The following is a 24,295-nucleotide window of genomic DNA, read 5'->3' on the forward strand; positions in this document are numbered from 1 at the left end:
AAGGCGGCGTTCCTGCTGACGTCATTTGTTCATGACGATTTGCTGCATTTGGTGCGGGACAAGGAGACGTCCAAGGAGATGTGGATGAACCTTGAATCCGCCTACGCCAAGAAGTCCGTCTCGTCGCAGACATTCGTCAGGAAGCAACTTGCGAAGCTACGAATGATGGAAGGTTCGTCTGTGAAAGATCACCTGAAAACCTTCGAAGAGCTGATCCGACAACTGAAGCTGGACGGAGCGAAGCTTGAAGAGAACGATATTGTGTCCCAGCTGTTTGCTACCCTTCCCGAGTCGTTCGATCCGTTGGTTACGGCACTGGAAAATCTAGGTGAGGAAAACCTAAAACTGTATGTTGTTCGCGAGCGCCTTCTTACCTAGGAGCTCAAGAAAACCGACCGGGCAGCGGATTCCTGCCAAGAGAAACCTGCAGCATTCCAAGGATCGAAGCAGAAGCCTGGTAAGTTCACCGGAAAGTGTAACCGTTGCCAGAAGAAGGGGCACAAGGCCAAGGACTGTCGTGTGAAGTTGAAGACAGATGGGCGCGCTGAAGCTAACGCTGCTGCTGGAGGTAAGGCGGTGGCTTTTATGACCGGGAGATGCTCCCAAACAAAGGACGAGGGAGCAGTTTCCTTTAAGCTGGATTCCGGAGCCTCGGACCACCTTGTGAATGTGAAGCACTGTTTCGCCGACCTCACGAAGCTGAAGCACCCTGTCGTCATAAACGTGGCGAAGGATGATCAATCCCTGATTTCCCGGCACAGTGGCACGATCAACGGCGTCAACAAGGAAGGTAACTATATCAGCTTGAAGAACGTCCTCTTCGTACCAGATCTTCGAGCGAACTTGCTATCTGTGAAGAAGATGGCAAAAGCGGATCTTGATGTCACATTCACGAAAAAGGAAGCGATCATGAAGCAAGGTCGTGACCTGATTGCGAGATGTCCCATGCGGGGCGATTTTTACGAGCTCGATCTCCGTGTCGATACGGTGGCGGTCAACATGTGTGGAGCTGTGACTGGTAACCTGTGGCATCGTCGACTGGCTCATTTGGGGAGCAAGAGTTTGCAGACACTCGCGAAGCATGGCATGGTAACAGGTATTCCCGAGAAACCAGATAAATTGGATTTTTGTGAAGTTTGTGTTCTCGGAAAGCAGTGCCGAGAACCATTCACGGGTACTAGAGTCCGTGCTACAAGACCTCTCTAGAACGAGTGCACTCCGATGTGTGCGGTCCAATTACACCAGCGGCTTGGGATGATTCTCGGTACTTCGTCACCTTTATTGATGATTACACGCACTTTGCAGTAGTATATCCCATCAAGAAGAAGTCCGAGGTGTTCCAGAAGTTTCGAGAGTACGAGGCCATGGCGAGTGCCGCTCTGGGACATTCGATGTCGAAGCTGACTGTCGACCAAGGGCGCGAGTATTGCTCCAATGACCAGCGTGATTGGTACGTTTCCAAGGGGATCCAAGTCGAGCCAACCGCAGCATACACACCACAGCAGAATGGAGTGTCCGAACGGTTCAATCGGACAATCGTCGAAAAGGTGCGTGCAATGCTGATTGAAGCCCAAACTCCGAAGAATCTGTGGAATGAAGCGGTTCTAGCGGCGGTATACCTGACGAACAGAAGTCCAACCACCGCGGTATCTGATTGGAAGACTCCTGCGGAAATGTGGACTGGTCACAAGCCGGACGTTAGTAAACTACGTGTGTTCGGCTGTAAAGCATTTGCTTGGGTGTCCACGGCACAGAGGAAGAAACTGGTTCCGAAAAGCAAGCCTGCTGTGATGATCGGCTATGCGCCGAACGCCTACCGCCTGTGGAACAAAGAGAAGAAGCAGTTATTCCTAGCCAGAGATGTCAAGTTCGATGAAAACAGTTTTCCGTTTGCCACCCAGATCCGTGACGAAACTCCTTTGGTTGTTGCTCCGTACGAGTTCGAGGATCAAGATGAGGAAGACGTGCAAACCCCTGAACAGTCCGTTCAACCCGATGAGCCGCTGGTGGCTCAACATGACGACATCCTGACTGATGATGAAGAAGGCGAGGTTGAAGACGACGGTGTTGAAGAAACCGGAGCGCTCCCTTCGCAACTAGACCGTGGTTCAAACCTCGAAATGGAAACCCCGAGGCGCAGCGAACGGGAGCGCAGACTCCCCGGTAAGTTGAAAGAATTTCTGGTTGGAAAAATTTTCACTGCCGCGCAATCCCATTCTGCAGATGTTCCCCATAACGTTTCCGATGTACTATTTGACAGTTCCGTTGGACGAGATGAGGCCGAGCGTTCGATCTTCGATGTCCCGGAGGCGTACAAGGAGATCGCTGGACGAGCCGACGAAGCTCTTTGGCAGCAAGCGGTCCGTGAGGAACTGCAGTCGCTAGCGGACAACCATGCTTGGCGATTGGTGAGATGCCCTGCTGGTGTGGTTCCGCTCAAATCGAAATGGGTCTTCCGAATCAAGCCGGACGAGCATGGCGAACCGATCCGTTACAAGGCGCGCTTGGTGGCGAAGGGATTCCAACAGAAGCCCGGAGTCGACTACAACGAAACATATTCCCCCGTAGCAAAGTTAGCCACGATACGAACCGTTCTTGCTGTAGCAACCCACCGAAGGATGCACGTTCACCAACTCGATGTGAAGACCGCATTCCTCTACGGTGAGCTTGAAGAAGACGTCTACATGGCCATACCCGAAGGAGTTGCAGCACCGCCGAACTTCGTTTGCAAGCTGGATCGATCGCTGTACGGACTCAAGCAAAGCCCCCGCTGTTGGAACAACAAGCTAAACGACCTTCTACTGGATTTCGGCTTTACCCGTTCCCGGCATGATTACTGTCTATATACCAGGATCGACGATCGAGGGGGGGTATACATAATCATCTACGTGGACGATTTGCTCATTGCTGGCGATCGACTGGACCTGGTGAAGGAGATCAAGCGTGCTCTTTCCAAGAAGCTCCAGATGACGGATTGCGGCGTGGTTAATCATTTCCTTGGAATGAAGATCCGATACGACCGCGCCACCGGATGCATGTACCTGGCGCAAGAAGCTGCTGTGGACCGTGTGCTGACGAAGTTCGGCATGCAAGACTGTAACCATGTCAAAACCCCAATGGAGAAAGGCTGTTTCCTGCCACCACAAGCTGCGAATCCTGTGTCGCATCCATACCGTCAATTGCTGGGCAGCCTGATGTATACGATGCTGTGTGTTCGACCGGACATATGCTACGCTGTTGGATACCTAGGGCGCTTCCAAGTTCAACCTGATGAGGCCCACTGGGAAGCCCTGAAGAGAGTGATCCGTTACGTGAAGGGAACGAAGAACTTGAAGCTCCAGTACAAGCAAAACGACGACGCCGAGGCACTTGTCGGGTACGCAGACGCTGACTGGGCATCGGATGCTGAGGATAGGAAATCCGTTAGTGGCTTCGTCTTTAAGGTCTTTGGGAACACCGTGTCTTGGGCAAGCCGCAAGCAACAAACCGTTGCACTGTCGTCGTGTGAAGCCGAGTATGCAGCTTTAAGTGCCGCGGCCTCCGAAGGGCTGTGGCTGCACGGAAACCTTGAAGACCTGAAGCAAGTTCGACCGGACACGGCATTCAAGGTGTACGAAGACAACCGTGGGTGCATTGCAATGGCCACAAACACTGAAAGCAAGCGTGTCAAGCACATCGATGTAAAGCACCATTTTTTGCGCGACCATGTGGCACAAGGAAGACTTCAAATCGAAGCAATTGATACAGCAAACCAAATAGCGGACACGTTCACCAAGCCCCTGGAACCTGGACGTTTCCGCGAACTGAGGACCCTCCTAGGACTGACCGATTCAGGGGGGGGTGTTGGAGTAAATCGGTAACGCAGTGTGCTGATCACCTCCTTGGAGACCGAACGTCACCTCTAGCAACCTAAGTTTTCTTAAATAAACAACGGTGAAAAACTTTTCATTCCTGTTCAAGACTCCACTCAAGCTAGTCGTTAAATAAAATCCATTCTACTTTTAAACTTTGCTGTTCCGGTTCTTTCTAACCATCAGGATTTATCGATGATTAAATAGGATTAAATCTGCTATGCACGACATGCTGATTACTGGACGTTGAACGATGGTAAACTCAATGAATAAAGTTATCACTTCTCTGCTTAAAACAAACCAACAGTGACTTTCCCGGGAATGTAAAAATTGCGATAGTTGTCACTGTCTAGAAACATTCTGGGATCCATAGATGAATTGAATGATGCAGTTTTGATGAGTGTACAAGTTATAGTCTTAAACTTTGATCCCAATGTTGATTGATCTTCTAATCTAATCTAATCTTATCTAACACTAATACAGCCAGTTCATAAAAGCATTCTGGAAAATGCTAGATATACCTTCCACCAATTGTCTTGTCTATTTGGTATATGTTGCACATCAGAGTTGTGCAAAATATATCAAAACGGCCAGGCCTACTGTGCATCATTTAAGGGACAAGATGATTCAGCAGCATCGGGTCTGTTTAAATCAATGATTTAAACACGATGCTTCAGAATTCATTAAATGGATGAAACATCTCGCATCGTATGACCTCATTCCAAGGGAGTTCTGGGGCAAAAAATCTTTCAGAAAAACATCAAATGCAATCAGCTTTCAAGGTAGTTCTGAAATTTTTTAGACTTCATGTGAAGCCTGATAGTTTTGAGTAGAACTTCAAGAAACCCTGAATTGAATTAAAAGTAAATTTTAATGAAAACTCTTAGGAATTTCTGAGGAGCACAATTCCTGTGAACTTCAGAGGAAAATTCCAATTTCATAAAGATTGTGGGAGGAAATCCGGAGCATTAGTCCTTGGATTTTTTTATGAAAATATTAAAAGGAGGATTACAATTAAATCTGAGAATAACTTCAAAGGAATTCGGAAAATAAATTCAGGAGCGTTTGCCAAACAAATTATGAGAAGAAATTTAAGGAATTTTTGAGGAGAAATGCAAATGAATTCTTATGAGACTTTCAATGTGAGTAGAATCCCAAGGGAAGGAGTGAGATTCAAAATGAAATCTAAAATGAATTCAATGAATATTCGGAGAATCTTTCCAAGGGCTTTCTTATTGTGGAGAATTATAAGGTAATTCCGAGGAAAACGAAAAGAAAATTGAATTCGGAGGAAAGCTTCATCAAAATTTTGAGGAACATTTCAATGGAAATCTCCGTCGAATATGGAGTGGACTATTCTGAGGTCTTCAGAAGTACTTGAAAGTTACTTAATTTTTCCAGAAGTTATTGGAACTTCCTTGAAGTCTTTTGTAGTTTGAGAAACTAGCCTGATGCTCACAATACTTCTCATAAAATTCTTAAAGCTTCCTTAATTTTTCTAACGATTATGGATCTCCTCTAAAGGTTTAATAATTCGCTTAATTTCTCTAAACTTATTTAAAATTTATGAGAGTTCTCTAATGTTAACGGAACCGCTGTTCTTTTCTTAAATTCTCAAAACTTAAGTTTTTGCAATTCTCATGAAGCTTGTTGTACTGCACTGAATTTAATTGAACCGTCCTAAAAATGTTTACGTTTCAGTGAACTTCTGAACTTATGCGAAGACATCAGTTAACTTTTTATTGTCTCTGAAGTTAAAGTCCTGCTTTTAATTTCCCACAAATTTTCTGAAACTAACGGAACTGACCTCCCTCTGAAATTCTTAATAATTTCGGAGCTTACTAAACTTCATTCAAATGCTCCCGCATTTTACTAATGTTCATAAAAATTACTGAACTCCGTGGATGTCGCCTTAAGCTCCATGAAGTTCTCGAAATGTATCTGAAGATCACTGTCCTTCTGCGAAGATTTCGAAGTTTTTCTAAATTTCTGGAACTTTTGTGCTCCCGCAATTTTCATGGAATTAGAACGAAATAATTTATATAGTTCTATGATTTTCACCGAAGTTCATAAGATTTTTGTGAAGTTCATGAAATTTCTCTTAAATTATCGGCATTAATTTAAAACTTCTCAAATAGTCTAGACTTTCCTTGTGTTATGAAAATTGTCTAAACTTTTACTGGATTTCTTTAAAGTTCTCTAGATTGTTCTGAATTTATCAATATTTTTATAAGAACCTGCAACTTTGCTGAAATTAATTGATTTGCTTTGAAGTTTCGAAAATTTTCCTTAAGTATTATAACCATTATAAACGCCCACTAATTTTCCCTAAACTTATCTATGCTAACCTGAAGTTTTCTAAATTTGTTTAATAATCCGGCAAATTTTCTTATATATATATATTGATAATTCCTTGACGCTTCTGACGTTTTCGGATCAATCATATATTTCTTGGAATATTCCATAGTTCCACGGAACTCCTTGTAAGTCGCTGCAAATTTGCTTAAGTTAATGGGATTTTTCTGAAGCTATCTGATCGTCATGTAAGTACTTGGAACTTCGCTGAGTATCATGAAATTATCTAAAAATATCTAAATTTATTAGAAGTTCTCTGGAATTCCTAGATGTTTGATAAAAGTTCTCGCATTTTTTGACGTAGGATTACGTCTTTCGGCAACATATTGGGGGTGCAATTTAAAAAAAAACCAAAATCAACCGCATTACGAAAAGAGGTCAGGTTTTGACCACATATAAGTTTGTCCATAGCAGATGGATTTTCATTCTAAATAAGCCAAACGATTGGGAATGTATCTACCAATCTGCAAAAATGAATACTTTATTAATTTTAAATAGGTCACCATTGAAATATATAATAATGTCCATCTATTGCAATAGTGATCAAAATTATCACCGATTGCCTGCAAACAGCGCATTGCCTAACACAGATTTAAAAATCGAATTCGATCCTGTCTCACTGAACGGTGCTCATTCAATCACCATGTGTGGTGGTGTCCGGTCGTCGGTGTCAGCAGCAGCAGCATCAGTAGCAGCAGTGTTTTCGGCGTGTGACGTTGAACATTGTTCTCCAGTACACAACGAAAGGCAGTCTGCAATCAGCGAGCTGCAGAGCCCACATGAGCATCCATAGAAGGGGAAAGAAGCCGCACCGCTATGGATCGAAATCAGTTTATTTGTGAGTCGCTGGGGGTCATCTATCCCAAGCGCGTCACTCTTGCTCCAAACAACATACAGCTCGCCAGCCTCATCCGTGTTGAACACCCTAATAGCTCAGCATTACTAAACCATCACGACAAAACGTTTTACACCAATAATTTGTTAGAGAGTATGTTTTTGACATTTGTTAAGGTTAAAGTCTAACATACCATATAGGCAACATTGGCAGTGTAATTTCAGAATCCAAAGTCGCGTTATGAAAGTGGTCTGATTTTGATCCAGAGATCATGGATTTTAATTCTGAATACGCAAATCGATAGGAAATTTTATAACGAATCTGTTAAAATTAAGGATTTATCATTTTTCAAAACATCACTATTGAAAATTGCACAAATGTGCAAGTGTTGCTATGATCATAAGGTCACCGATTGCCTGCGAAAAGCGCTTTCCCTAACACAGATTTCAAAATTGAATTCCATCGGGTCTCAACAAACGCTGTTAATTCAATGACCGCGTGTGGTGAGTGGTGGTGGAAGGCTCCCCGCAAGCAGCTTGCTATCAAGGCTGCCCTCAACCGCTGATCGGATTCAGTTGCTCGTCGTGATTCTGTGATTGATGTGTTTTCCCTAATACATATTTCATTTCCGCACCGCTATCATCTCCAAGAACATCGAGGACGTATTAATTTTGCTCCGCTAGGTTGCATTCTTGGCCCAGTGTGCAATGCCGACAAGAAATCCGTGATGCCAAGCGATCCAGCTGAATGGAGTTCCTGAAAGGGATGAACGCATCGTAATCCTCGGCCGATCTCTGGCAGCGAATCAACGCCCTTAGTGGGAAACGACGCACGACACCACTTCACGTCCAGGTAAATGGTTCCACGGTTACCGATCCGAAAACGGTAGCTGATGAACTAGGTACCTACTTCGCCGAGCTCGCAACAATTGACAAGTATGACAACAAGTTCAAGCAGAAAACCAAGCCATCGACCGCATCCATCGCATGCTTCATAGTACCCCCCGACACCGCCAGTACCGGTATAAACCAAGCTTTCTCTTGGCAGGAACTGCAGCATGCCCTTCGCTGCAGCAACGGGAGGTCGGCGGAACCCGACGAAATCGGATATCCTCTACTCAAGAGGCTACCGGTACCAGGATAGCTACGGATACTAGACCTCTTCACAGCAAAAAAAAATCTTTTAATATCACGTCAAAGTGGATGCACTTTAATTATGTCGAAAATATGGTGTAATATTACTTCCCAAAAAGGACAAAATTATCATTAATACAGTGCATGAACTGACATAACGTTGCTTTTACTGCATTTGTTTATTTGTGTGCATCCTCTTGGATGTGATATTAAAATTCTCACAAACGGGTACCCAGCAGTATGGAATTTAAGCTTGGTAGTTCCCATCCCGAAAGCCGGGGTAGCCACCCGTGAAGTCAGCAAGTTCCGTTCAATAGCGCTAACATGTTGTTTGGCCAAAAACCTAGAGCGTATGGTCAATCGAAGACTGAAGCAACACCTCGAAGCTGGAAATTTCCTTGATCACCGACAGCACGCTTTCCGACAAGGTTTCGGAATGTCCATCTATTTCGCAACCCTAGGGGAAGTTCTCAAGAACGCCTACGACAGTGGTCTGCACACCGAGATATTATCGCTCGATATATCGAATGCCCCTCGTCCTTAAGCAACTAATCGACTGGGGTCTTAACGGACCCATCGTTCACTTCATCCATAACTTCTTCTCCAACCGCTCATTCCGAGTCACAGTCGGCAACATTAAATCCCCGGCTTTTCCCCGAGGAAACGGGTGTCCCACAAGGATCGGTTATCGCCGTTACCCTGTTCCTCATGGCGATGAACGGAGTCTTCCGTCAACTACCGAGAAACATATATGTGTTCGTCTACGCCGACGACATCCTCATCGTCACCACCGGACCCACGCCAGTACGTACAAGGATGAGAGTCTCCGCCGTCGCCAGGTGGGCCCACTCAGTAGGCTTTGAATTATCAGCCTCTAAAAGCATCAGGTGCCATGTCTGCCCTTCTCGACACAGAATTAGCGGTCCATACCGCTATCCGAGTTCTGGGAGTTCTCGTTGACCGATTCATCAACTTTCAACAGCATTTCAATGCAGTCAAGAACAATTGCCGCAGCTGAGTGAATCTTATCCGGACCAGAAGAGATCGAACAGTCGCCGCAATTATCGACAGTCGCCTTCTATATGCGTTGAAGATGACCTGCATCGCAACGTATAAGCTTTTAGCTACGTTAGTACCAGTCTACAACACCTACGTCCGGATTGTCTCTGGCCTGCTGCCATCCACACCTGCTGACGCTGCATGCATCGACGCAGGCATCCTGCCTTTCCGCTTCCGTATAACCTAAAGTATCGCAACCAAAGCCCCTGCTTTCATCTCGAAAACATCCGGAAATCAAGGGATCTTCCTCCTCGACGAGGGGAACAGACTCCTCCGCACGGCTGCCAACGAAGATCTTCCCACAGTGGGGTCCACTAGTATGGCGACAAATGCTGGCAAACACCATTGCCAAAAATCGAAAGCCGGATTAAGGACAGGTTCAAAGCCGAAGACAATTCCGTGGCCATGAAAAGGACTGTAGCTGAAATGTTAGACGAAAAATACCTCACGCACACTCACCGAAACATCACACCAACCAGATGCAGCTTACCGCCGCAATGTTCTGTCTTCTCTGCTGAAGCTGCTGCCATCTTCATCGCTGCTACAACGCTCTCCGCCCGACCGATCCGGGTCCTCACGGATTCACACAGCGTCATACAAGCCCTGACATCCGAGGCCCCGACTCATCCCTGGGTACAAGCGACGATGAAGTCCGCGCCACCAAACACGGTATTCTGCTGGGTTCCGGGCACTGCGGAATACCAGGCAACTCTTAAGCTGACTTTCTGGCTGGGGCAGGACCATCTGCCCCTCGCTATATCAACGGAGTACCGTTACAGGATGTCAAGCGCTGGATCGTGAGCAAAGTACGGAAAGCTTGGGACGCAGAGTGGGCCCAAAACCGCTCTCTCTTCATCAGACCGAACAAAGGGACGACGAGGAAATGGACAGAACAGTTGAACCAGCGGGACCAGAAGATAGCGTCGCGTTTGATGACCGGTCACACCAAGATCTTGCACAATTTCGATGGAATGCCGTTTCACAGGACTTGCGACGGTTGTAGAGCTCCAGCCTCAATCGAGAACATTCTATGCGTATGCCCGCAGTATCAGAACCTGCGGGAATTCCACGGGCTTCCAAATAGCATACGCGACATGCTGGGTGATGATCCCTCCACACTGGTGTCGTGACCGGACCGAGGTTTCCAGTCTCGGTCACGGCTACACGAATTTCGGCTGATCTGCTTCCAGTACTGCTGCTGCTCCTGCTGCTATTTGGTCTCCGTTGCTTCCAAAGTTAGTTACAAGAATGACCTCTACGAGTTTTTTTTAGTTTAAATGATCTTTATTTTAGTTTAACTTGGACGATTACCATATAAATTTTTACTAAGTGATTTAATTGCTTTCTTCATCTTTAGGTATGGGCAAAATTCAAAATTTGTTTTACAGAATTAGTCCTAGACTTAGTACACGGTCGACCACTTTGGTGGGATTGGTTTGTTTTGTTTTTAGAATTTGAAGAGAAACTACTTAATACTACTATTTACAGCTTAAAACTAACCTACTCTACTATATACACTTAACCTACTATGTACAAATTGCTTATTAAAGCATGTTCAGAAAGATTGCATTTTTGAATAAATTTAGTTGTCATATCATCAATTTTGGAATCTACTTTGGGAATTTCTGCCTCTTGATGGAGGTCTGCTATTCTTGTGTCGAATGGACGATCTAGGATCATCCTCAACACTCTATTCTGTGCAACCTGGATTTTGTTCCTGTGGGTCTGAGCGCACGATTCCCACACCGGGGCGGCATAGAAGATCGCGGGGGCTATGATCTGTTTGTAAACAGCCAGTTTGTTTTGCCTTGAGAGGCGGGATCTGCGGCAAATGAGCGGATACAAACACCTAACCAAGGCGGAGCACTTAACTAGGGTTTTCTCTATGTGCGAGCGGAACAGGAGCTTCTCATCGAACAACATCCCGAGATAAGTAACATCAGTGGACCACTCGACCCTTGTACCATCCATTATTACGGTACAGGAGGGAGACGGTTTAAGTTTTGGTGATTGTCTGTGAAGGAACATGATCGCTTGGGTTTTCGAGGCGTTGATTTTGATTTTCCACGTGGTGGCATAATCAGTAAAGGTGTCAAGGCATCGTTGCAGCTTGTTCGTAATTTCACGAGGCATCCTACCCTTGACGGCTATCGCGGTGTCATCTGCGAACAGAAAGAACACGCAACCGTCTCCTAGAGGAGGGATGTCCGACGTGTAGATGCTGTAAAGCAGTGGTCCCAGCAGACTCCCTTGCGGAACACCTGCTGGGATCGGAAATTGTCCCGAAAGGGAACTATTCAACGACACCCTGAACGACCTTTGCTGGAGATAGTTACGGGTGATTTTCACAAGATATGGTGGAAAGTTGGAGTTACAAAGCTTGTATATAAGTCCGTCGTGCCAGACATTGTCAAACGCCTTTTCGACTTCTAACAAGGCCATGGCTGTGGACTTGGATACAGCTTTGTTACTTCGGATGTTATTCATCACCCGCACTAGCTGATGATTAGTGGAATGCCCCTTGCGGAACCCGAACTGTTCCGGAAGAAGAATGTCATGTTCCTCCACAAACTTGTTTAGTCGGCTGAGGATCAATTTTTCGAACAGCTTGCTCAGCGCTGAGAGCAGGCTAATCGGTCTGTAGCTTGACGGTACACACTTAAACAGAGACCCTGAGTTCGGTAAATAAAATTACCGTCTTAGATCGGTAATCCTAAAAATTACAGATGTTTCGGTATTTTCTCGCTATATTACTGAAAACTGTAAAAAAAATTACCGAATTTCGGTGATTTCATTTCAATTCAACGAAAACGGTAAACAAAAATACCGGTAGATCTGTAAATCAGCTTAATCACTGACTTCGGTGAAATATTTTACTGAAGTTTCGGTAAACAAAGCGTTCCATTACCGAGTTCGGTAGCTTTCACAGCGAGAAACGTCAAATCCGCCGTAATGTGTTTTCGACCTTTAAAAAAAAGTGTGTAAGTGGAAAATGTTATGAAAAACAAAAAGTGAAATGATGGAGGCTTTTATGGACCAGCTGCAACGCATAAAGATGAGCAAATCGTAGATATTTTCCGTAAGTGATGGTATTTCGTTATCTAAATAAACACCCATTGTTACAGATGGCCGATTTTTTCTGTCGGTCGCAAGTACCAGGCTATGTTACCGGACTGCACCGACATATCAATGACCATATAAGAAGAGAAATTTTATACCGGCAGCAATTTTCAACTTTAATACATTGACCACAACTGGAGCCAAATATTTGCATGGATTGCAGTGACCGCCAGCGCTACGAGTAAGTTTTGGGTTTTTAGATTTACGAAAAGCATATCCGTAAGAATAAAATAAAATAAAGGATAAGGAAAAAATATTTAATTCAATTGATAAAACCAAGAAAATACCTTGAAACAATATTTAAGCGAATTACAGTTGAGTCGGTAACCTTTTAAAAAACTACAGATCTTTCGGTAAATTTCATTTTCCATATCGACTTCAAAATTACAGTTCTCCGGTAAAGTCGATTACAAATCATGCTTATTTTTTCGGTAAACGTTACCGATCGTTCGGTAAATTTGACAGCTAATTTTGCTGATTCAGTTTACAGATTTTTCGGTAATGTTCTCGATTACCGAAAACATTACCGACCGTTCAGCTGTTGAGAATTCGGTAAATGAATTACCGAAGTCGGTAATTTTTTCTAAGTGTGTAGTGAAGGGTCTTTCCCAGGTTTGCGGATCGGGATGATTTTTGCCACCTTCCAGATGCTTGGAAAGTAGTGCAGCTCCAAGCATCTGTTGAGGATGGCAGCCAGCAGCGAGTGCACCCTCGCGCTGAGATTTTTCAACTCTAGGTTGAATATTCCGTCAAACCCGGGAGCCTTCATGTTCGTACTGTGTTTCAGCGCTGAGCAAATTTGTTCCTCTGTAATCCGTTCTTCTGGAGGGACGGCACAAGGGGAGGCATCTAACGTCTGGACGCACTGCACAACCTGGTTCTCGAGTGGACTTGGGATTGTAGAGCCAAGCAAATGCGACTGGGCAATGTGCTCCCCAATTGCATTGGCCTTCTCTTCGTTGGTGATAAGCCGTTCGTCATTGACTCTAAGTGGTGGAATGGGCTTGGGGTGAGACTTCAGCACCTTGGCAACCTTCCAGAATGGTCTGGAACGGTCGTCCAGGTTCTGAACGAGCCGCCCGAAACTCTCGTTCCGGATTGAGACCATTCTGGAAGCGATCTGCCGATTCAGATCGACCATTTCGTATTTACGCTGCAGATCCCCAGTCCGCTGAAACTGGCGTCTACGAACATTTCTGAGCCGAATCAAGAGTTTGGTGTGGGAATCAATTGCTTGAAACTTACCCCTCACAGGAACTCGTCGAACGCACTCTTCGTCAGCCACGGATATGGCTTGATGGAGACCCTCCAGGGCCCGGTCGATGTCCTCCACTGTGTCGAGCGGTGGGTTGTCGTAGATGTGGCGGTCGACCACGCGTCGAAACTGGACCCAGTTGACTCGATGGTAGTCCTTCCGCTGGCACGGTGCAGGGGCCACGTTGTAGCCCAGCTCGGTCAGCACCGGTTGGTGGTCCGAACTCAGGTCGTTGACGGCAACCGGCTTGGCTAATCTGGTGTTTGCCAAGAACAGGTCCAGCGTCGATGGGTTGCCCGTGGGTGATGTGAAGGTTGGTTCGTCCGGAAACCAGACGGAATAGAGACCATGCTGGGAATGGTCGAATAGCAGGCGGCCGTTCTGGTTCTGCTGGTAGTTCCGCCAGGCCTCGTGCCGGGCGTTCAGGTCCCCTCCGATTACAAAGCGGGCATTGGTGTGGGTTATGATGGCAAGGTCGTTCTTGAACTGCTGTGCTGTACCATTGCTAACGGTACATTGCCGGGGGCAGTAGACAACGATGAACCGGACGTTTCCGGTCGATGTTTCCACCTCAACGCCGACGGCCTCGATGATGGAAGTGCGGTAGTGGGGTAGGGTGCAGTACTTGATGCCTTTCTTGATGATGACCGCGACACCGCCCCCCCTGGAGCTGGTGCGATCAAGCCGGACAATGCTGTGGTCGGGCAGCCAGAAGCTGTCACCGGTCTTGAGGTGGGTCTCGGTGAGAAGGCCCACGTCGATGTCGTGCTTGCGGAGGAAGTCTGCAAGCTCAATGTTTTTCGCCCCTACGGAGCGAGCGTTCCAGTTGGCGATCTTTATGGGTTCACGGTCCATAATTAGCAACGAAGGAGATGATAGCTTGGAGCTGTTGTGTTCTTGTTGCGCAGGTGCGCTTGATGATGATGGCCTGGGCCAACAGTGTGACGATCTCATCCGTTGACAGCGGAGAATCGTCTGTAGCTTCACCGGTTGTACCGGCCAATCCCGGAGCAGGGGGATCCGTCGATGGCCCGGAGGCTTGACCGGGTACTGCAGCGGCAGCCAACTGTTGGTTGAGCGGGAGCGGCGGCAACACTGGAATTGGCCGTGATTGGACCGGTGATAACGGAGGAAAGTTCTGCGCGTTGTTTTCTGGAACCTTCTTGCGACCGGGCTGGCTGTTGGACGAGGCCTTCTTCCGGATCTCGGCGTATTCGGCCCGCTTCGGACAGGCCTTACTCGTGGCCTTGTGGGCGGCACCGCAGTTGGCGCATGTGGGAGTGGCTTCCTCGATGCTGTCGCAGTTGTCGATCTTGTGGTTTTTGCCGCATTTGATGCAGCGGCTGGCCATGCGGCAATTCCTGGTGCCGTGCCCGAACAATAGGCAGTTCGAGCACTGAGTGACGCCACGGTGGATGGGTTTATACCGCTCCCACTTCACTACGATGTGGAACAGTGTGCGTGTCGTCTGGAGATCCTTCACGGTTGTGGAGTTCTTCTCCAGATGGATCAGGTAGAGCTGGTCACGATACTTGATGGCCTTGCTGCGGGTCATCTTGTGGACTTCGACCGGCTTGAGGCCGTTCGCCTTAATCTCGTCCATTAAGGTGGTGGTGTCCATGTCGTGGAGCCCGCGCAGCACCACTTTCAGCGGCTTGGTGGCCTCGATATCGTGGGAGAAGTACTCCAGCTTCATTCTGTCCAAGAGGGTCTGAACTGCGTTGAAGTGTTTTTCGGCCGGGACCATCAGTTTGTAGCCTTCCGTGCACCGTTGAATGGTGCAGCGAAGGCCCTGCTTAATGTAGAAATCCAGCTGCTCCCATAGCCCGGGAGGGAAGCCCTTCACATAGAAGGGTGGCAACTTAACTTTTTTCGGCACCGTCTCAGGGTCCGACTGCGGCTGGGCTCCGTTCTGCAGGGCGGAGAACGGATTGTTGCTCAGCAGCTTTTTTGCTGCTGATACGGTGGCGCTGCTGTCTTCAGGTCTGGGTCGTTTAGTTCCGGGAGGCCCCGGCTGCGGGTCCGCAACGCCTGTCGGGATGGGCAATGGGTTTTTCTTCTGCTTCTTCTGGGCTGGCTCGGTGGTCGCGCCGTCTCCTGGGAGAGTCTGTTTTCCCGGTAAACCGGCACTCGCGTTACCGCGCGATTTCTTACCCATGGCTGGATGACCTCTACGAGCTTAGGTAGCTCGTTTTTTATACCTCCGTGCTGTGTCAGAATTTCCCCTCACTAAGCATGAGATTTTGTTCGCATCTCTCTATTATCACTTCTGCCACGCTCCTCTCTAATTTAGTTTAACTCAAATTGAGTGTTTCATTACTTGACTCACCTCTCAAGTTTTTATTTATTTCATTATTATTATTCCATATCAACTCTATCTACCACAACTGGCAGCAGTAGCTTCATTGTATTTTAGTCTTTTTTAATTCCTTTCGGCTGTTGGGACATTTCTGCCTGGTGGGGGCCCTTCCGGTTCCCCCGGTGTGGAGCTCTGTCTTATTCAGATTTTAATGTTGTGTCTTTAATATGTTGTGTAAATGTACGATCGAGCCAGGAACCAATTTTCGGTTGAAGTAAACACTGTAAAAAACTACTCTATTGAGGGTTCTCCTTCTGAGGCCCCACCTTTTATGGACGAGATGAACTAGCCCACGGCTAAAAATCTCAAAAATAATGTTTAAAAAAAACTCTAATATGATAATTTTGACAACAAAGTTATTTTCCGTGTAGATCTAGCTTTTCTGAGGAGCTTACAACTTCTTTAAAAATAGCACAATACGCCTCAAGTTCGCACCTCAATTCTCAAGTTCGCTCCTTGTGAAATTCTCTGAAATTCTAGGAACATCAGAAAAGTTCCTGAACATTTCCGGATACTAAAATAATCGCTTTGAGGTCTTCCCCATATTTTCAGCGTGTTAACTTCTCTTTTGTTCCCGCAGTTTGTTTATGAAGCTTCACTGAAATTCTCAGCATTTCCTTTCATTCCTCAGAACTTCTCCAAAGTTCCTACAATTGTTGTGAAGTTAATGGGGCTGCAATGAAGATCTCTAATCATTCATAAAGGTAATTACGAACTTGAAATAAATCATTTATTGTTTTCCTTAATTCAGGCACTTTGAAAATTTTCAATATTTTGAACTTGTACATGGAATAAGAAATGTAGAGACATTGAATTTTTTTAGATTTTTTTTTTTTACTTTATAAAAAAAGAAATTAAGTAAGTGTTAAACTTCAGCATTCAATGGATTTGATTGTAAAGCTGTTTCTTAAAAACTGATTGCCATGTCTTAAAAATGTTTGGGTTAGTTGCTGTTGTTCTTGATCTCCACAAAAATAGCATATTTTTGACGCATTTAAAAAAATAGCTTTCTTATTATAAGCCTGGAATTTATCCGTTAAAGTTACCCAGACAACCAGAATGCACGTATATTCAAAGTTGTTTTCGTGATATACAAACATATATACAAACGAACAATTCGTATAGAATGCAAATAAATGGCTTATACGTACAAAAGTGGAGGCCATATACGTGCATATTTTCGTTTAATTTTAAACGAGTTGATTTAACATCATATGCGATTTGATCTGTAATAACAAATCCATTTTGAAAAGTCTTACGATGTAATCCGATTAAATTTGTGATACAGTACGACGGAAAAATGAGTCATCGCATATAAGTCGGAAATTTGCATTCTATACGATTTAACTTAAACATAATGCGAGGTATGCCATTCTTATATGCGATTTTGACTTAAACTGTAGCAATTTACGATACTGTGTGTACATTGTTATACGATTTCTGGTTGTCTGGGTATGGAAAAACCTGACAAACTTAGGTAATTTTATTTAGAAAAATAAGTAGACACCCTGTAGGTAGAGAAAGACGATTAAACGTCACAAAGCAAAGAATGATCAATCTTGAAATAAATTCACGCTGAAAAAGTTGGAAATAGTGACTGATTACGAGAAAAAGTGACTTTAGTGACTTGGCCTTAAAAAAGGAGACTTTTTAATGACTGGCTTGAAGTGACCAGCTCTGCTTCTTCTTCTTCTTGTTGTTGTTCGTATTTCAAGCTTATTGCTTAGCGCATATTAGCTTATTGCGTGCTCTCAACTTAGTGTTCTAAATGCACTTCCACAGTTATTAATTGAGAGCTTTCGATGCCCATGGCAAGCACAATGATACTCTATGGCCCAGGGAAGTCGAGAAAATTTCCAAACCGAAAGATTCCCTCGACCGGACCGGGAATCGAACCCACCGCCTCCGGCTTGGTAATACCAACAATCAATACGAAACTAACGATTTTAAATTGGCTCACCACTTTAGTAGCCTATTGGTCCCAAGCAAACGATTAACGTACCCTATTCTAGTTGAAATTCTATTACTACACTATGTTTGTTTTGATTCGCTATGAAAGTTTGACAGATAACATCAGGGGTGTGTAGATTCATGCAGAACATGCAGGGGTGAGTGAAATAGCTTGGGACTGCTTGGGACCGTTGTTCTGGTACTGAGTGAGCCAAAAATAATAATGATTTTCTTCGGGACCCAGTGGTCTTAGAGTTACCTCTATGGTAATACCGTGCCGTTACTGACTAGGCTATGAGGCCCCTTCGCTATCAGCCCTGATATAAGGTGAATTACAATAGAATATGGCTGGCAAATTACTGGGATAATGCGTACCACCGGTACTTTGCGTAATTGAAGGTTATAAAATAGACCCGTCACGCGAGTGAAAGTGGTCCTTAGCCTCTTGCCCAGTAACTCCTATCCCTTCCTCTCCGCGGCGCCGGCTGGGGTACAAGTAACCTTAGGGAAGATCGGGTAACCAACCCCGGTGGGAACTTTGGTCGTTTGCTGACAGGGAAGGGGAGCTGCATCCTTTTCGGAGGATGTGGCTTACAAAACCCGAGCGTCTGTTCTCCATGTTAGGGCGGCTCAAACAGCGTCTGACTGGCATCCAGCGGCTGAATACAAAATGCTTCTCCCCGAAAGCTATACCCAAGATGGCAGTCCCATCACGGCGGATAGGAGACCTTAGGTCAACCACCTACTGTCTCCGAAACCTTCAAATTGTTACAGAAACCTATGGTGAAAGATTACGAACTGATTTTATGGCAACGACTTTTAGCGCTAAACAACGGACAATAATTGGAACATGGAATGTACTGACGCTAGCCCAACAGGGTAAACTGACACAACTCGCCAGTGAGGCCCACCGTATGAAGCTAGAAATCCTGAAGTCCGCTGGCCGAACTTTGGAGAACACAAGCTGCCTTCGGGACAGGTACTTTTATATTCTGTTATGCGAGGTGAAAACACTCCGCGACATCGTGGAGTTGGCGTTCTGCTTAGCGCCCAAACACAGGCAGCGCTCATCAATGAGAGAATAATCGTTGCCAGATTCAGAACAAGGGTCCGAAACTAGGTGCGTCTCACTTTTAAAATGCTTATTGACGATGTATTTAATTTAAAACAATGCATTTAATTTCCATCGTTTACATCAACCATTCAGTGGGATGTGAACGTCAAAACAAAGCAAGATATACAAACAAAACATTAAAAGAAAAATCGTCTATCCACACGATTTCGGTGGACGGTGTTTCCACGCATTGTCTTCGGGGGAGCTTCGGCCAGTGAAGAGTTTGGATGCTGCCAACGGGATTTTCTCTCGTTCTCGGTGGAGGAGGTTCTGCATGAATTCTTTTGGAGACGGTTCTAGAACGCTGCAAACGCAGATTCTAGGAAAGTTTTTCTTGTTCATCGTTTGACTAAATTACGTAATTTACGAATTACGTTTCATTAAATAAATAACAATTACAATTACATACAGTATAATCAATAAAAAAATACGAAAAAACAAAATTTCGATGGCATTCTCTTGCGTTCATGGCGGACGAGGTTCCACACGGTTTCGGTGGCGATTTCTGATGCTTCAAGCGGAGATTCCAAATAATTTCGACGGAGTTTTCTCAGCGGAGGATCTGCACACTCAGAGGAAGGAGTGGATCACAGATGAAACCTGGAGGAAGATCGAGAAGCAAAGGCCGCGATAGAGCGAGCAAGGACCCGAGGAGCCAAGAACGAGGCGCGTCTGCGGTATTCGGCTCTAGAGAGGGAAGTTAAGCGCTCCTGTATACGGGACAAGCTATGAAGGGGATGAAGGAGAGAAAGCCGCAACAACTGGTGATATCCGCCTCCTCTGTGATGTTTCACGACGCCTGAGCGGGGCAAGGATGAACCCAAGGATGCCTGTGAAAGACGCGACTGGACTGTTGCTCACCGACCCCACTGACCAGTTGAATCGTTGGTTTGAGCACTTTGAACAACTTCTCGAAGTTTCAGCGGTCAACCAACCATCACCATCTCGGCATGATCCGCCAAGGGTGAGGCGCGTTACTCGCGTCAACACTGAAGCTCCATCGTTGCAGGAGATAGAAGCAGCCATCCGAAGTATGAAGTCCAACAACACCCCGGGGGTCGATCGCATATCAGCAGAGATGCTCAAAGCTGACCCCATGCTATCCTCACAAATGTTGCATCAACATTGGGACATCGCGACTTTTCCGGCCGACTGGATGCAGGGCGTCTTGGTAAAAGTCCCCAACTGTATGCGACAAATGGCGAGGCATCATGTTACTGTGTATTGTTCTCAAAGTTCTGTGTAAAGTTATCCTCAATCGGATACAGGAGAAGATCGACGCAACTCTCCGACGACAGCAGACAGGATTCCGTGCTGGAAGATCCTGTGTGGACCATATTGTCACGCTCCGCATCATCCTGGAGCAGGTCAATGAGTTCCAAGAGTCCCTGTACTTGGTATTCATTGACAACGAAAAAGCTTTCGACCGACTAAACCAGGAAAACTTGTGGGGCGCTCTGAGACGCAAGGGAGTTCCTGATAAGATCGTCAACCTCATCGAAGCGCAGTACGAGGCTTTCTCGTGCAGAGTGTTGCACAACGGAGCTTTGTCTGACCCGATTCGGGTAATCGCGGGTGTGAGGCAAGGATGTATATTATCACCGCTACTGTTCCTCATCGTAATCAATGAGATCATGGTAGGAGCCGTTGACCGTGTACCGAACCATGGTTTTGTCCGTTTGCGAAATGTATGGAGAGCGAATCAGATCAGTCGACGCACCAAATTCCGAATTTTTAACTCGAACGTGAAGTCTGTGCTGTTATACGCCAGTGATGCCTGCGGTACATAATTCGTGCCTGGTGGCCCCACAATTGGATCTCAAATTCCGAGCTTCATCGTTTGTGCCATCAGAAGCCGATAGAGACAGAAATTCGTGAACGGAAGTGGAGGTGGGTTGGGCACACACTACGACGGAGCGGAAACGAAATCTGTAAGCAAGCACTGGACTGGAATCCAGCAGGACATCGCAGCAGAGGCAGACCCAGAGGCTCGTGGCGGCGGAGCCTAAACAGTGAAATTAAGAACGTTGACCGAAATTTGACCTTGGCACAGGTCAAGGCCAAAGCTAGTAATCGCCCAGGATGGAAATCCTTCACAAAGGCCCTTTGCACCCCTGGAGGTGCGCAGGATCGTTAAGTAAATAATAGAATATCACATGCAAGGAATATAGACACTAATTTCATTTTTTGCTTGAGTCTAATTCCGTGGATTCCATTTGAAAATGCCGTCACGGAAAAATTATTCCGTACTTGCCTGAATAATTGTTAAAAGCCCGACATAAAAACGAAAGAGGCTCAAGTAGCCAGTCGCCGTATTTTTTTGTAAGTTCTATAACTTTTTGAAATAGTGTGACAAACTACATTTATACCAGACACAAACAAAAGAGAACTCTTTTGTTCATGTCCGGAATGTATGTAGTATGTTTGCACTATTTCTAAAGAGTTTTTGGTTTATTTTCAAGCATTCATAGAAGTTATCGTCTTTCAACGCCTTTTAATCAGTATATCGTGAATCCTGATGAATGTGGGCGTCTTAGTGGAATACCTGTATAAAGAGAGAGAGAGAGAGAAGTATCGCGTATTTCGTCTACAATGTGCAGACTTCTTCAGTGTCTTGTACTAATAATACTCGACTGCGAGTATTAGGCGAGTATTAGTACAAGACACTGAAAAAGTCTGCACATTGTAGACGAAATACGCGTATCTGTCAAGGATAAGCAAATAAGGTAGTGGAATTAAATGGAACTTACTAATCCTTCTCTCTCTCTCTCTCTTTCTTTATACAGTATATCCTGCATAGATTTAATCCTCGTATATTAATCCATAAACATAAAATCAACGAATGATTCAACGATGCACAATTTAACGATCAATCAATTCAATTCGTTATCATATTTAACGAAAACGCTGATTCGTCAACAGAAAATTAACGCCGTTGATGAACGATTAACGATTTAACGGAAATGTGCCACTGAATGTTACAAAGCTGCATATTACGCTCAATCCTGGATACATAAATGAATACTGTCTAGTGATCTAGTGGATTCAATATCAAATGCAATATTTCGCTCACATTATTGTTGTTGTAATATTGATCGGATTCCGGATCTCGGTACTTTCCCGTAATTGGCAAACCGATTTGCATCTGGAAATAAACATAAAAGGAAAGATATAACAGCATCATTCATTATTAAACATGTAGTGAATAAGTAAATAACAATGGCTATTCCTTCAAACGAACACAAGCCACATGTGCGCTGCAGATGGGATTTGGATTTACCCTTTGCCGGCCGACCCATTGAACCTAGCGCTGGCAATTTTCCACTTAGTTGATCATCTCCCAACCGCATTTAAAGGGGATGATACGCCGGTTATAAGAATTTCTTCTACTACAGCCGTATGAAATCAAACCACTCCAAGTAATAGAGCACACCTATCTCTTTCGAAACGTTTTTTTTTTCAAAACCGATGCGCTCAGCTCACATGGGACTTGTGCGTATACATACTGGTACATAATTTGATTGACTTACCCTTGACTTGGTGCGTCCTCGGGCACGACCACGTCGGGCATTAGCATCGTCCACCAGAACGAGCAGTATTACCAGACACAGCACTACCGATGCCTTCAGCTTTAGTTTCATTTCGTCTCGGCGAGGATGTTCTACGTTCTGTGGAATGATAATTCCTTGATAATGCAACTTCCAACTTGCAATAGCAGGATCAATGGCTTGTTACGATGGCGAGCAGCTTATTCTTATTATAGGTCATGTATCAATTTGGATAACCTGTGCCCGGTAGCGCCGAGGAATGCTACGAAATGAGTCAGACTCTGTGGTGCAAGTAATGGATCATCATCATACGTGTTGTTGTGAGTGAGGTCATTGCCATCCGTTGGAAACGCCTCAAATGTAAATATAACAAGGACGAAGCTTAGGCCAGGTGCCCACTTAGTGTGTAGCACCCACTAGCAATTTGAAATCCCCGGAATTCTGAAGATTTTTCTTAACCATGGACACTTTTCTTAGCATGAGACTAATTTCTCCCGAGTCTTAATTTTTTCTCCAAAAATTTTCTATGTTTTTAATCAAAATTGATTCCTTTGAAATTTTTCACAGGATTGCTTTTAAAATTTTCACGTGTCATTAACGATGTTGTGTTCGATTTTTTTTAAGAATACCGCGAGTGAACAAAGCGGTGCTATTTCCGAGGCGGAATTCCGTGAGATCTATCTGATTATAAATCAATATGCCAAATACTATAGGAAGAAATTAGCTAGCAACAATCAATTGAATTCAACTTTAGTCCGTTAGTTAGAACGTGATAACTCTACTGTAGATTCAGCAACCCATTTCAAAATGCCTGGTAATTCACATCCATTCCGAGGTCATTCTCACATACAATAAACTCCGCATGTAAACACTACCGTTGGCATATGGACAATGGTATTGTAAACACACTTCCAGATTTTGAAACGTGAAGTTTCGAAATCCAGCACGTATTTAGTATACTTAAGTAATAGTGTCAAAATGACGGGAAAAGCCCCTTTTTCGAATGGTTTTCGGGAATGCGATTTTTTTGTTTTAAAGTTATTTTAACAAAGACTCCGTGACCTGTCAATGTGCTCGTCTTAAAATTATCTGAATTAGGATTAGGGCTTGAGTGAGGCAAGAATCATTTGAACCTAGAATTATATATTGATTCAGTGTAGGGGGAATCAGTTTGGATTTCCCGAAATTGCCACGTATTTCGCCCCAGTACTACGTTGGTGATTTTCTTTGATATAACACTGTTATCCCAAGATTTTTTTTTCAAATTATCCTCAAAATTCCGTAGGAATTCTAATCACAATTATTCGATTATGTACTAGTATATTTCAATTCTTCTTCATGAGCACTAAAAAGCCTTCCATTTTCTCAATCCCATTGAATCACTGCTATTGCCTTAATCTTAAGTATTTGAACAGTCCATAATATACACTAGGTATCACTTGTGGAATAAATAATTCACCTTGAATAATTCCTGACTGTTGTACACTTCACTTTTGATCCAATCAATTCGCGCACTACCATATCCGACCGCTGCGATCGACCGCTCAGACTAGACTGAGGCCTAATCGCCGAATGTTTTCGTATGTATGTGATCCAGCAGCACCCTCTTCTGGAGAACACGCGCTCATTCTTCAACTCCGAGGAGATTATTCCGAAGGGAAAAGGAACCGTGCCGTGAGATCTACATCTGTCGTAAATTGAATCAGAATGATCGCT

At 44.9% G+C, this 24,295-nt stretch overlaps 1 protein-coding gene across 1 annotated transcript in view; it reads right to left on the bottom strand.

The window, feature by feature from the left end:
* LOC135699757 (immunoglobulin domain-containing protein oig-4-like) overlaps nt 1–24,146 on the bottom strand; it is a 25,720-nt gene extending 1,574 nt beyond the window's left edge. The window contains exons 1-3 of the mRNA XM_065220078.1: nt 24,039–24,146; nt 22,562–22,699; nt 22,105–22,176 (exon numbers count right to left, since the gene is read on the bottom strand). Of these exons, the coding sequence (XP_065076150.1) occupies nt 22,105–22,176; nt 22,562–22,672 (183 nt within the window). The 5' untranslated portion in view covers nt 22,673–22,699; nt 24,039–24,146. The remainder of the gene's footprint in view (nt 1–22,104; nt 22,177–22,561; nt 22,700–24,038) is intronic.
* Nucleotides 24,147–24,295: the final 149 nt, after the last annotated feature.

The sequence above is a fragment of the Ochlerotatus camptorhynchus genome, unplaced genomic scaffold (assembly GCF_037179485.1).
Source record: "Ochlerotatus camptorhynchus isolate MF236.1 unplaced genomic scaffold, CSIRO-AGI_Acam_v1.1 ptg000114l, whole genome shotgun sequence".
NCBI classification, from domain to species: Eukaryota; Metazoa; Arthropoda; class Insecta; order Diptera; family Culicidae; genus Ochlerotatus; species Ochlerotatus camptorhynchus.